Source organism: Pleurodeles waltl, chromosome 6 (assembly GCF_031143425.1).
Source record: "Pleurodeles waltl isolate 20211129_DDA chromosome 6, aPleWal1.hap1.20221129, whole genome shotgun sequence".
Taxonomy (NCBI): domain Eukaryota; kingdom Metazoa; phylum Chordata; class Amphibia; order Caudata; family Salamandridae; genus Pleurodeles; species Pleurodeles waltl.
In genome coordinates, this window is record NC_090445.1 from 168425302 (window position 1) to 168438722 (window position 13421).

Below are 13421 nucleotides of genomic sequence, written 5' to 3' on the forward strand. Positions count from 1 at the left end.
AGGAAGTAATAAAAATGAAAACACGCATGCACGTGTTCCTCAGAGGCTGCAGCTGGAGAAGTGCCTGCCTCCCAGGCCTGCGGACCCCCTGGGAATGTGTCACGGACCCCTGGGGGTCCACGGACCACAGGTTGGGAACCACTGCTCTAGGCCAATTCACTGTATGCACTTTAATCTAATCTTCACCCTGCCACTGCACTAAACACCATGTTACTCTACACCACACCACATTACTCTACACTATTAAACTCTGTGCCAATCTACGCAACTGCACTCTACCCTACTCCACTCTATGCCACTTCACTGTTCTGTAACAATCTACTTTGCGCCACTCCACGCCACTCTACTTTTAACCACTGCGCCAATGCATTCTACACAGATCCACTGTCCCTGCACTCAACATCACTGTACTCTACGCCACTGTTCACCATTGCACTCTGACACTACTCTGCAAAACTGCACTCTCCGCCACTGAACTCTACGCCACTCTACTCTCTGCCACTGCATTCCATGGCATTATACTCTACACTACTCTACTGCTCTGCTCTGCACTCTGCCAATCAACGCTGCTCAACTGCTTTCTGTGTCACCCTACTATGCGCCACTGCAATCTGTTATGTGCCATTGCAGCCTATTATGCCACTGTACCCTGCCCCACTCTGATCTTTGACGCTGCATTGAACACAGCTGAATTCAGTGCCACTGTACTCTGTGCCACTATACTCTGCGCCAAAGCATTCTACACTGGTTGACTATCACCCCAGTGTATGCCACTCTATGCAACTCCACACTCTGCCACTCCACTCGTCAACTCTACTCCACTCTTCACCGGGCCACTCTCCAATACTTCACTCTCCTGTATGCCACTAACTTTTAGCCATGCTGGTTTACAAGATGGCTAAAACGCATTGGCAAAGCCAGTAGTGCTTGCTTAAGAGAGACCTATTGGCTTTGACACTTGTGTGTGTGGTTTTTTTTTTTTTTTTTTTTTGGGAGTTACTGCCTTGTTAAAGGAGTGGATGCAGCGCACAAGCTTGGAGGATGTTAGTGCAAGTTTAGTCACCCATAATCTGTTTCCACAAAATGTGAGGTGTGATGGTAGGGTAAGGATTTTTTTTTTTTTTGTTTTTTTGTTTTTTTTTAAATTGGACACTGCTCTTTATTGTTGGGGAGCCTGCATGGTACCGTGCGGATAGAGCAGTTGCTGTAAATGTGTTTTTAAAGGACCGTCCACCTTTTTGCGTTTGCTTATTTTCAAAAAATTGTGATTGCTTTTAGGCTGAAGACCTGGTTGCAAGCTTTTTTCCTAAGAAGTTACTAGAGCTGGATGGCTTCCTCACAGTGAGTTGTCAATGCTTCATGTAAGAAATGTAATGTTAAGTATTGTACCGTAATGATGAGTAGAATTGGGGAACATCACAGCAGACTCGTATGGTACCCTTAATCTCTAATGTATGGGGAGCTTATTTAGATATACTTGCTTCTGTAATTTACTTTATAGAAATACGAAGTTGCACACACTTAAGCCGCGACAGGAAGTATTTACTTCACATTTTCAGTAGTAAACAGCTCTGTCTCTTAAAGAACTGTATTCAGCGTGTTTATGTCCTGTCCTTTGCTGCCATTGATCTAAATAAAGAACTGGCTTGCCTGAAATTGTTCTACGCCAAGGAAATGTAGTGTGATAGCTGTTAAGAATGGGTGACTTCATGACAATGGACGTAACAACTTAGGTCACGGTGAAGATTGTGAACAGCTGGATCACTGTTATGTTGTTTAGCGGATTATCTATATTTGCAAGTAACATGACACAGAAAACTAAAAACAGCATTGCATTTGTCTAAAGAGATCACTTTGGGCCAGTACATATGACGTAATTAAGACAATGTGATTGAAGCCAGAAAAACGTTGTATCCCTACGTAATCTGTTGTAGTGATCTATATACAATATTACTGTACATGTTAACCTACTTACATTCGAGCTGAGATAAGATGACCTAAGTCTCTGAGCACCCTTAGATTCTGAAGATCTGACTTTGCATTAGCAGCTATGTGGGGCTTTTATACTGATCCTTCAAGTGTCCGGACTGTGTTGTAATACCTTCCAAGTCTTCGCTTGAAAGGGGACCAATGCTTCAAGGCCCCTCTGCCTGTGCTACAGCACTTGATGGTCGATTTTGTGTGTGTGTGTGTATGTATATATGGTATATATATGTGTGTGTGTGTGTGTGTGTGTGTATATATATATATATATATTAATAATAATATATATTTATATATTAATAATAATATACTTGTGTTTTTTTTTGTGTTTTTTTTAAGCAGGGAACTAAATTATTGAATCGGACTAGTCTTCACAAACCTTTTGAGTTACAAACACCTGAATGAAGAAGTGAACAAGATATTATTTTTTTATTTTTTTTCCATAGCAAACCAAAAAGTCCATGGCTTTTCATGTAATGTGCTTGTAAACGCATTGTTCCAGCTTTGTTCTGGGAGCGGGGGCTATGAAAGAGAAGAATTGTCCAAGTTCTTGCTTCCCTCTAGAATGCTAAGAACATTTGTTGACGTTCATGCTAACTTGTGCTTAAGCTTTAAGCTGATTAACATTTTTACACCAAATTAAAAACCTGTCCAAATTGTGCTTTGTTTTGTCACCACTTATTACCACTTACTGGGTATTGAAATATAGCCATGATCTTTGAACTTTGAAAAAGAAAGTACCAAAATTACAGTTTTTGCCAAATCTCAGTGATGTATAATTTTTTTTTCTTTTCTTATTAAAAAGTTGAGAAAATGGCTTTGCTAAAATCCCCGTTCTATAATTTTTCTATAACGGTTTGACTAGGGAATATGGTTTCATAATTTTTGATTAGTAACCATGTTTACATACGGAATGTCTTGTATTGAAAGCTGATATCTGAAAGTAACATAGCACTACCTTTTCAGTGATGTACAACTTCATTAGTTTATCTAAAAATACCAGCACAGAGTGAGGCATTGGTTGCAGTAATTGACTATAATGACTATGCGTCACTTAAAATTGAAAAATGCATCTAATTTCAGGATTTGGAAACTTTCAGCATTAGCCCATCCTTCCATATATTGGTGTTAAGCAGTAGGGGAGATTGGTTTGATAAAGATCGAATGCTTAAATCCTGGTAAGGTGATCTATCTCCGTAATCTTTGGATTTTGTAAGGCTGAGTGCACTCTGTTAATGTGAAAACACCTTTCACTGCTGGACTTGTTAGATTTATACAAGTATGCAAATTGCTACTGTTTAGTTACTTTTCATGAAGTTAATTCTAGTTTCCCTTTTTAGGAACCAGACTTAAACATTCAAGATTTGACGTTGATTCACTCGGAAATGAATCTTCCTATTCCTGACCCTATTCTCCTAACAAATAGTCATGATGGAATTGACACGGTAAGCTTGATGCTGCCATTAATTGAGACATTCCTAATTATGTGCAAGATTGCCTGCTCTGTGTTTTGGAGTAGATGGGTCACGTCTCTCCTGTCTTCATTCTAATGTCCATTTTCTCTCCCATAAATGCTGTATATTGGAATGAATTAATGCTTGATAACGTTTGCCTGTAGAGCCATAGTTCACAGTTGAGTTTCCTTCACTAAGAGCCCTTTCTGTCTCCACATTGTGCAACTCTGGAAAAATGTTCACTCCCTCCACTACTGTTTCCACGAATGATTTTCCCTATTGTACTTGGATTGTGTTTGTGTTGGGTTTCCAGGGATGATCATAGCCATATCTACCTCTTTAATTCCCAGCTTTCTAAATTCTTAATCTAACCATGTTTCTTTATTTAATTTGTCTGAAGTTTGGTGCATAAGGCACTGGTGGTTTTAAAATATACTGCCAATTTATTCCTTTAGGTTGCATTTCATGTGCTAAATTCAGTCTCTAGATTATTTTTTTTAATTTGGTGGCTTTTTTTCAACTGCTTTAGAGATGTTTTAAAGTTTTTTTTTTTTTTTTTTTTTTTTTTTTTTTTAAATAATAATTTGGGGATTTCCTGTACAGAGCTTCATTCTGAGATTTCTCGCGAATAGGATAGTTTTAGATTGCATTTCAACCATTAAGCAGAGATGTGGCCTATGATTTCCACAGAGCTATAATTACTGATCTAGGCATAACCATAGCTAATAATAATGTTTGCTTCTGGTGGATGCTAGTTTAGGTCCTCATCATAGATGCTTGTGGTAATAGAGCAAGCAATACTGAGACTTTGAATAGGCTTGTCTTGTAACACTCTTTACTTGGGTAAAACCATCTTCTGTAGAGTTAATCACAACCTTCACCTTGGACTTTTTCTGTAGGTTTGCAGTTAACCTCGAGCTAGGTAGGATAACCAAACACTGCTACAACTAGTACACTTGCCCACTTCACAAGGTCAAAACCCTTGTCTGCATCTAACTATTACTGCACAGGAATGTGTTTCTGGAAAACAGATCCATAGCTTCCAAAATTGTTCTTGATATATTGCTAACAGCTGGAAATTGTAATTAGATATGGGTAAACTAGCAAGAGTGCTGTCCTAGAAATCCTGTTTGCAACCACCTTTGCAATTATGTTATAAACTGCATGAAATGGCCTACAAAGTTGAATTCTTTTGTTTTTCTCTTCCTTCCGTTTGACAAAGCTCATGATTTTACCACTGTAAAATGATGGAGGTTGGCCTCCAACCAGGCTCCTGTTGATTAATTGTATAATTAATGTAAAGATGTGGTCTTTGTCTTCTTTAATTTAATTACGTCCTTTTTTTTATTTTTTATGATTGTCTATAAATTTGTGTGTGGTTATAAACATGTTTGCATTTCATCCTATGTCTTTTCCCCCCAATTCATACCACTGCTGTGACTGAAATATGATGCTTTGTTGTAGGATACTGTAGTATAGAATTGTCCCCCCCCTCCTTTGCTATAAACTGTGGATGTAGTATGCAAAAACCTTTTTATACTTTTGTAATCCAGTACTGATCTAGAAAGTCTTTGAAATGATCATCCCAAACTGTCCCTAAATAAGTTTATAAACATATTCCTTAAACATTTTATTTCCAAAATCCAATTAACCAAATTTGTTTAGTTGCCAAGCAGGGTTCAAATTAGATTGTGGCTGGTTTTTAAATGAAGGCAATCAAATTGATGAGAGGAACGCTTGAAATTGGTCTAACCACCGGAAGTCGCTCAGTGTATTTCAATCACAGCTGCACTGTGGTGAGAACTCGTATTCAGTTGGCCTGGGTGTAACTACTTCTAGCATAGATGAGAAGGAAATAAATCTACATGGGTGACTGAGTTAACCAGCCTCAATATACTGGTGGAATCAGTTTGGAACTGTTATTTCCATATATCTTTCAAATAATTTCATTATTTAGAGCTAAATGATTCTAACGATTACAGCTGTCTGATCTAAGGTTGTGGTTGAAGTTAACACTTCCGCTACCACTGTCCCAATTTCCCTTTAATTAGGTCTCCTTTCAAGGTAATCTAGAAATCGGTAGATTACAAAGGGATTGAGATTCCTTTTCAGTTGTGGAGGGAAGGGGATTTAAAAAGAACAAAAAAAAAAAGCTATACAAAGCAGTTTTTCTGTTTCAGTTAACCCATTCCTTCCGCTTTATCATCATAGGCCATGGTGTTGTCTTTAACATACATCAGTTTGGAGAACAAAATAGCTGCATTTGTGTAAAGTGTCCCAGAGGATGAAAACAAACCCGTGCATAACAGATTTCCTTCACTTTAGATTTACTATCATGGGTTTCTTGAACAATACAATAGATGGTTGATTGTTCAAATTAATATTTCTATTGCTTTGGCGTTTTGCTGATCAAGACCTTTGGAAGTAAATGAAATTATTCTAACGTTATTCAAATCTTTGGCCTTCTGGGATATAGTGACGAACATCCCTGTTGGGTGCCACGGTTTGCGGTCAGACACTGGACAACTCATCTCGCCTGCCAAACTGCAGAAGCATATGCATAATCGGCTCCAAGACTCATTTTAGTTGCTTGGCCATCACTTAACGATACCAGGGATCAACACTTTTTTAAAAAAAATTTTATCTAGGGGTCGTCTGTTTAATTTTCCATTGTTTTTGGCAGTTTTGTTGAACATGTCGGGGGAAAAAAACATCAAAAGAAAACGAAATCCCCAACTTCCTGCACCTCTTCTATATAGCTTCCTGCAGTATGGTTTTCAGTTTATTCAGTGATTTGAAAGTGGCGCACTGATGATAATCCAATTGTTTGAGGAGTCTCGCACGAAGTGTTGTGGGTGTTTTTTTTTTATTTTTTTTTTTGTTTTATTTTTTTATTTTAAAGGCCAGATTTCACTGGAGCTGTAGCTGATTCACTTTTTTCCCTATACATCCTAAATTTGACCTTCATCTATTCTCCATATCTTCATAGTCCTAAGCATTGCTGTTTCTCTTGAGAATTTAGTTACTTGGGTTAAAATTTTCCCATGCTGGTCTTTTGAGTCAGACTCCTTTGCTCTTATTCGGTAGCCTCTTTTCTCCCCGAGTAATGGTACTAACCATTAGCTCTATTTTGGTGCTTAACAATGTAGCAAGTTTAGTTGATTTGATATTGTTAGTCTTACTTAGAATAAGGTCAACATTTGGAACATCGCGCTTGCCCTTTCAGGCTGGAACTTGACAAGGACTGTCAGTGTACCCTAATGAATAGCGGGGTAAGGGAAGAAACTATGCTCTATTACAGTTCAATGCAATGCTTATATTTGGTCCTTTTGTGGTTAGATTTCACCCTGACATTCCGTCTTGAGTTCACAATTTAAGGATGTTGTATACTTTGATAACTGAGAATATGTATTGGGCATGATTAGCTTTCCTTTCCCAAGTGAAGCTAATGTTGCAGTTTCTTCTTCTTTTTTTATTTTTTATTTTATTTCTTTTTTTTTTTATATTTTTTTAACAATGTAACATCTTTTTTTGAGTCTTCTTGCTTGCAGGGTTCATGAAGATTGGGTCATTGATTGCCTCATGTACTTGTGCTAACATTTTAGTGTAGGAGTGCGGTCTACCTGACTTCAAGGTTATACCGAAGTTTTGAGACACTTCACTTGTGTGTTTTTTTTAAAAATAATGTTTTTTTAAGTAACTCGGGGTTTCAGAAATCACGTTGGATCTTGCACCAGCTTCATCCAATGACTCTGATTTCACTTTAAGAGCAAGGGAAACAAGTCTGTAGCATTAGCTTCTTTTGTAGCATCTCCACTTGTCTATTTTTCTTAAATTGAGAGCCTTTTCCCTAAACTCCAAAGTACCTTTCTCACTAAACGTAAGATTGAGGATGCAGAGTAGATTCCTGAATCTATGGCTGCTGTTGGTACGCAGTCAATTCTTGTTAAGTAGTCTAAGGTTTCTGTAGGGGGTCCTCTGGTCTACTCTGTGTTGAGGCCATATGTGAAATTGGGAACTCGGCGGAATTGACTGTGTGCTGAAATACTCTCTCCAAATAAACATATTGCCTTTCTAGAGTGGTACCATCCATCAAGGCAACAAGTCTGGCAAACATCCATTGCTGCCAATTCTCTTTTCTGCTATAACATCAGAAGGCTGCCTAGTCTCTCTGGAATCAGACAAATGGTCCAGTTGTTATTTTTCCATGACCTCAGCAGAGGGAGTATTCCTATGATTTCCACTTGCCATATTTGCCCCTTTACTTGAAGAGACTTAAGTGCTTGTTTCATAGTTTAAAAAAAAAAAAAGAAATAATAATTTTTTTCTTATGTTAGGTGCCTCCTAATTAGCCCGTTCATATTCCATTCGAATCTTCTTCATGATGCATGAGGGACCATTACTTGAGTTTGTGTGCAGGCATTCATGCTGGGAGTAACTGCTTAGGTGTGTGTGTGTATGTATGTATATATATGTATGTATATGTGTATGTATATGTGTGTGTATATATATATATATATATATATATATATATAAAAAAAAATTCAGTTGGGAAAGGCTATATATAATATCCAGGGCTCTACTCGAACACTTGCAATGGCTAGTCATATTTGATACGGTCGAGCTATTTTTAGGACTTACTCGCCCCTTCTGGCGAGTTGACAAAGAACCGGCGTTCTGTTCAGTCATAAAGTGGAGGGGCACTAAAAGATGCTTTTTGAATCTTATTCTTATGTCACATTTGCTCTATGTTCCCAGACAGAGGTCAAAGGTCAGTTTGTCTTAATTTTCCTTCTGACTGCGGAGTTCCAGGACTTTGTAAGGTGAACCGTGGTACCTGCTGTTTATGGTGTCTGGTTTTCCTAACACAACACTTAAATGACCAAGTCAACTAAACAAACATTTTTAAATATATTTCAGTAGTTGTGAAATCCCATTTTTAGATCGAGTATTCAAGACCTCTTGTATATACTTTAGTATATACTTCTATACTTTGTGGGGTCTCTTCTTTTTCACTGGTTTGTTTCAGTGTCCTTAAACCTTGCTTGCTAGTGGTGAATTCTTCCTCTTTGTCTCTCCTCTTCCACAGTTGTATACTCCTCTGGAGCATGGCCTAGTACATGTACCCTTCCACTTGGGCCTATGTAGCATGTGCCTGGGGATTACTTTTTTCTTAGGCCAATAGCATTTGACCAGAGCGCTGGATTTTTCAATGGCTCCAGTCTGTTTCTGTTAACAGGGCTCTGAATGATGTTCTTCTCTGCTTACATGTGCTGTGCATTCAAAGACTGAGGTCAAATGTTAGAGGCTGTTTCATGAGGGCACCTGTTTCTGCCCCCTGCTGCTGCATTTTTGTCATAACTATTTGCGGCAACGTCTCTGCTGGTGTCTCATTTTGCCCTTCAGACAGGAGGTCCGGGGGTGGGCTCGAGGTGTCCTCCGAAGTCTGCACTCACTCATTAGAACCTCCTGCGTACATTGAAAGCGCAAGAACCGTAATGCATTGAAACAAAGTAGATAAACTGCTGTTCTTTGTCTTGGAGCGCTCCTGTTTTCACATACACTGCATCCTCCTCCCACTGCTCCAAATCTATTACTTATTTTCACCTGCAGTTACATGTGACTTTGTCTGTTCTATTCCTCACACTCCCTCTCACCTTTTCTGTTCTATTTTGTGACTTTGAAAAAAATGCTTTGCTTCATTATTGAAAATAAATCTTAACCGGAAACCAAACACTGCTCTGTTTTCACAATGCCCATCTTCTGCCACCCTTCCCCCGAGCCTGTTAACTTCTTTCCGCCTGCAGATCCCTCGTACAGGAATTTGTGGCTTTCTTTATTCCCTTCCTCACCAACCCTTGATCTGTTTCTGTATCATTTAGTAACCTTTTAAACATTTCAGAGTGTTTTACTAATAAAAGTTCACCCACCACGCCTCTCGCTTTTAAACATAATTTCCAGGCCTCAAGCCGCTGTAACAGCGGTCGCAATGCAGCACACACACTTAAACTAAAGCAAACAAACACAGGTCTGCTGTGAGGACTGGGCTGAGCCAGATGCTGCTCAGGCGCTTTTTCATTACGGAAATCACCGTAGTCCGAGTCAAATCAAGTACATTTCATCAGATTTGTCAGCGAAAATCCCTCCTAAGTAGCGAGGATAGATTAGTTTTCTCCCTCATGTATGAAACACTTTGCAAGTTTTCTGTGCAATGATCTTTATTTTCGGTTTGTTCTTGTTTAAGCAGCTTGACTGATTATGCTCGAGGGTGTCCTTGTGTTTACAGAGCTGCTCGCACAAGGAGTACATCGCTGTTGTCTTGATTTGCAGGTTATTTATTGAAATACTCTGTATTTTTAAAACATTTTAAAAACAGCCACGTAGTTTATCCTAACAATATTTGTGCAAGCTGCAGACGCATAGTATCACCATTTACAATTATCAGAAAAAACGAGTATGCATAATCTGCAGCAGAGCCCAAATTTATCTTCATTCCTCAAAGGTATTCTCTTTGCTTGTTAAGCACTTAGATGCATGAGGTTTACATTTTTCATTAACCTTTCTAATTTCATATATCATCAGAGTGAGAACGCTTTAAACTGAAAAATAAGCATTCGTTGTTTAAAAACCAAATCCGTGATTAATGTCAGATGGTTCTGTCCAATAAATTGTTAGACTGGGTTCTCAGTCGTGAGCAGCTAAAAGGCCCACCTTCGTAAATCTGTTTATAAGAATATTTTTCTCTCCGCTTAGCCACTATTTTCCAGGGCAATGTTTGCACTGACAAACTAAAAGTTGTATCTTTAGGCTTAAAGTTTTTTTTCTTTTTAGTTCAGAAGCTCCTGATTGTTGTGTGGTTTTTTTTTTTTTCTCCTTTTCCAAAAAGTGTCACCGAAAAGGTATGTAACAAACAATGCATTGTCTGATCCCAGATAAATAAATCTTATTCTGTGCAGAGCGGGGACTGCTAAGGTTTCCTGAGACTCAGTATTCGACTAGACATCAGAGTTTGTACTTAAAGTGATGAGTCCTCCTCAGGTTCTCACCATGAGCACTCCTCTGGTTTCCACCAGGATCGCATTGTGGTGTTCAGGTTTTTCAATACAGAGCCTGATTGGCATTGATAAAATGTTGTTGGGAGGGCAGAGCGCAGGCTTCCTTCCAAAGTTTTTTGCACTCATGTTACTTTGTAGTCAAGGGGTTAAATTCAGTCTCACCCTGTTGTGGATTTGACACTGGAACTAAGCGGAGATATCACAATGAATTGCTTGAACTTCTCGAACTTGCTAGCGGGGTCTTGCTTTACCCCATTAACCCTGGAGGTATGGTCTCAGTTTTCTGGGTGGAGCATTTTTTTGAGTTTGAGGTCTGGCTGAGCTACTCTGCCTCCGTGCCCTGCAAAACTTAATTATTGTTATAATATTCATGTTTGCAGAAAATGTGTTGCTTTCATTTTGAGCAACTTTATTTTAAATGTTAACTTGGGAATTGTATTTGGATATACTAGTGACACTATCTCTGAGAATGTGTGATGTGTGTTTTTTCAGAATTGAAGCTTTTTTTATTTAAATTTCCTGCATTGGTGCTCTAACATTTCCAGTAACCATTTCAGAGCTTACTATTATTGTAAAGGAGATATTAATTCTAATACTTTAGAAATGCATAATTAACAAGTTTGGTTTTGTTACACAGTGTATAAAAACTTTCACTTGGTAAGATCAATTGATTTTCGTTGATCAGATCTACATATTAGGTACAGTTTTGGAGGATGTGCTTCAAACACCTTAACCGAATGCTTGGAAATGTTTGGTCATTCTTGTAGTCTATCAAAACTGGAGTCTGGTGTCAGACTCCTAAGTGAATGAAGTGTCAAATTAATATTTTTTAAATTCTGTAATTAAATTTTATTTTGGAAATTAATACATCCACAATTTCTGTGATTTTAGCTTATGTTGAAACCATTTTGCTGCGTTCATGGGGGTAATGCACTTACAGAATGCTGTATTTGTATGGATTTAGCTTTGAACCAGGTAATACTTTGATTGAAATATTGCTTAGGTGATTTTTTTTTTAAAATATTTGATTACAAAGGTGGTCTCGGTGTGACTAGTTGTGTTACGTTCTATCCTACTCTTTCTGATGGTATCTCAGCAGGCCAAATTACAAATGAGTTTAGTTAAATTCTAGATTGGATTGTGTTTGTGCCAAACACAGTCCTTATCCTATTTGTAGGGGTTACCCTTAGAATATTTGACTGTGAAACTTGTCCTGTTTGGATATGATGATGCAGAGCCAAAACACAAGGCAGGAGTCTCTTAGCAGGTTCGTATCCATTCTAGTATAACAAATTGAACACATTTTCTTCCAAGGTATACATGCCACAGAGACTTTGCAATATAGTAACTAACATGGTCTCATTACTGCTTTGGGAGGGAGGCCTGTGGTTTTTGATTGAACGTATAAAATCATTGTATGGAAGTCTTTTCCATGTTTTAATAAACTTTTTTAATAATTTTCAGCCAAATATGAAAAAGAGGAAGTTGGACGAAGGTGAAGACTGTTTATCCGGTACGATTATAGATGCATGCTTCTTCCTCGGTTTTCATGGCCTTGGGCTTCTTTGCTGTTTTGTCTTACAGCTTTTATTTTGCTTGGTTCTGGTCAGGACAGCATGTGTAGGAAGTTGGCTCTGTATGCACTATTTCAAAGTAAGGAATAGTATGCACAGAGTCCAAGGGTTCCCCTTAGAGGTAAGATAGTGGCAAAAAGAGATAATACTAATGCTCTATTTTGTGGTAGTGTGGTCGAGCAGTAGGCTTATCAAAGGAGTAGTGTTAAGCATTTGTTGTACATACACACAGGCAATAAATGAGGAACACACACTCAGAGACAAATCCAGGCCAATAGGTTTTGTTATAGAAAAATATATTTTCTTAGTTTATTTTAAGAACCACAGGTTCAAATTCTACATGTAATAGCTCATTTGAAAGGTATTGCAGGTAAGTACTTTAGGAACTTTGAATAATCACAGTAACATATATACTTTTTTCATAAAACACAATAAGCTGTTTTAAAAGTGGACTCTTAGTGCAATTTTCACAGTTCCTGGAGAGGTAAAGTATTGTTAGTTCTTGCAGGTAAGTAAACCACCTACGGGGTTAAGATTGGGGTCTGAGGTAGCCCACCGTTGGGGGTTCAGAGCAACCCCAAAGTCACCACACCAGCAGCTCAGGGCCGGTCAGGTGCAGAGTTCAAAGTGGTGCCCAAAACGCATAGGCTTCAATGGAGAGAAGGGGGTGCCCCGGTTCCAGTCTGCCAGCAGGTAAGTACCCGCATCTTCGGAGGGCAGACCAGGGGGGTTTTGTATGGCACCGGAGGGGACATAAGTCCACACAGAAAGTACACCCTCAGCAGCACGGGGGCGGCCGGGTGCAGTGTGCAAACAAGCGTCGGGTTTGTAATAGGTTTCAATGGGAGACCAAGGGGTCTCTTCAGCGGTGCAGGCAGGCAAGGGGGGGGGCTCCTCGGGGTAGCCACCACCTGGGCAAGGGAGAGGGCCTCCTGGGGGTCACTCCTGCACTGAAGTTCCGATCCTTCCGGTGCTGGGGGCTGCGGGTGCAGGGTCTTTTCCAGCCATCGGGATTTTAGAGTCAGGCAGTCGCGGTCAGGGGGAGCCTCGGGATTCCCTCTGCAGGCGTCACTGTGGGGGCTCAGGGGGGACAACTTTGGTTACTCAGTCTCGGAGTCGCCGGAGGGTCCTCCCTGAGGTGTTGGTTCTCCACCAGTCGAGTCTGGGTCGCCGGGTGCAGTGTTGCAAGTCTCACGCTTCTTGCGGGGATTGCAGGGGTCTTTAAATCTGCTCCTCTGAAACAAAGTTGCAGTCTTTTTGGAACAGGGCCGCTGTCCTCAGCAGTTTCTTGTTCCTCTTGAAGCAGGGCAGTCCTCTGAGGATTCAGAGGTCGTTGGTCCCGGAGAAAGCGTCGC

General features: G+C 39.5%; 1 protein-coding gene across 2 annotated transcripts in view; it reads left to right on the forward strand.

Annotated features, from left to right (window-relative positions):
- Positions 1-13421, forward strand: part of PSME3 (proteasome activator subunit 3) — a 201045-nt gene that overhangs the window by 32902 nt on the left and 154722 nt on the right. Inside the window, exons 3-5 of one of the 2 annotated variants that reach the window (XM_069237733.1) lie at positions 1279-1341; positions 3324-3428; positions 11957-12005. In XM_069237733.1, the coding sequence (XP_069093834.1) occupies positions 1279-1341; positions 3324-3428; positions 11957-12005 (217 nt within the window). Of the gene's footprint in view, positions 1-1278; positions 1362-3323; positions 3429-11956; positions 12006-13421 lie in introns of both variants that reach the window. The other variant, XM_069237734.1, reaches the window with a different exon arrangement.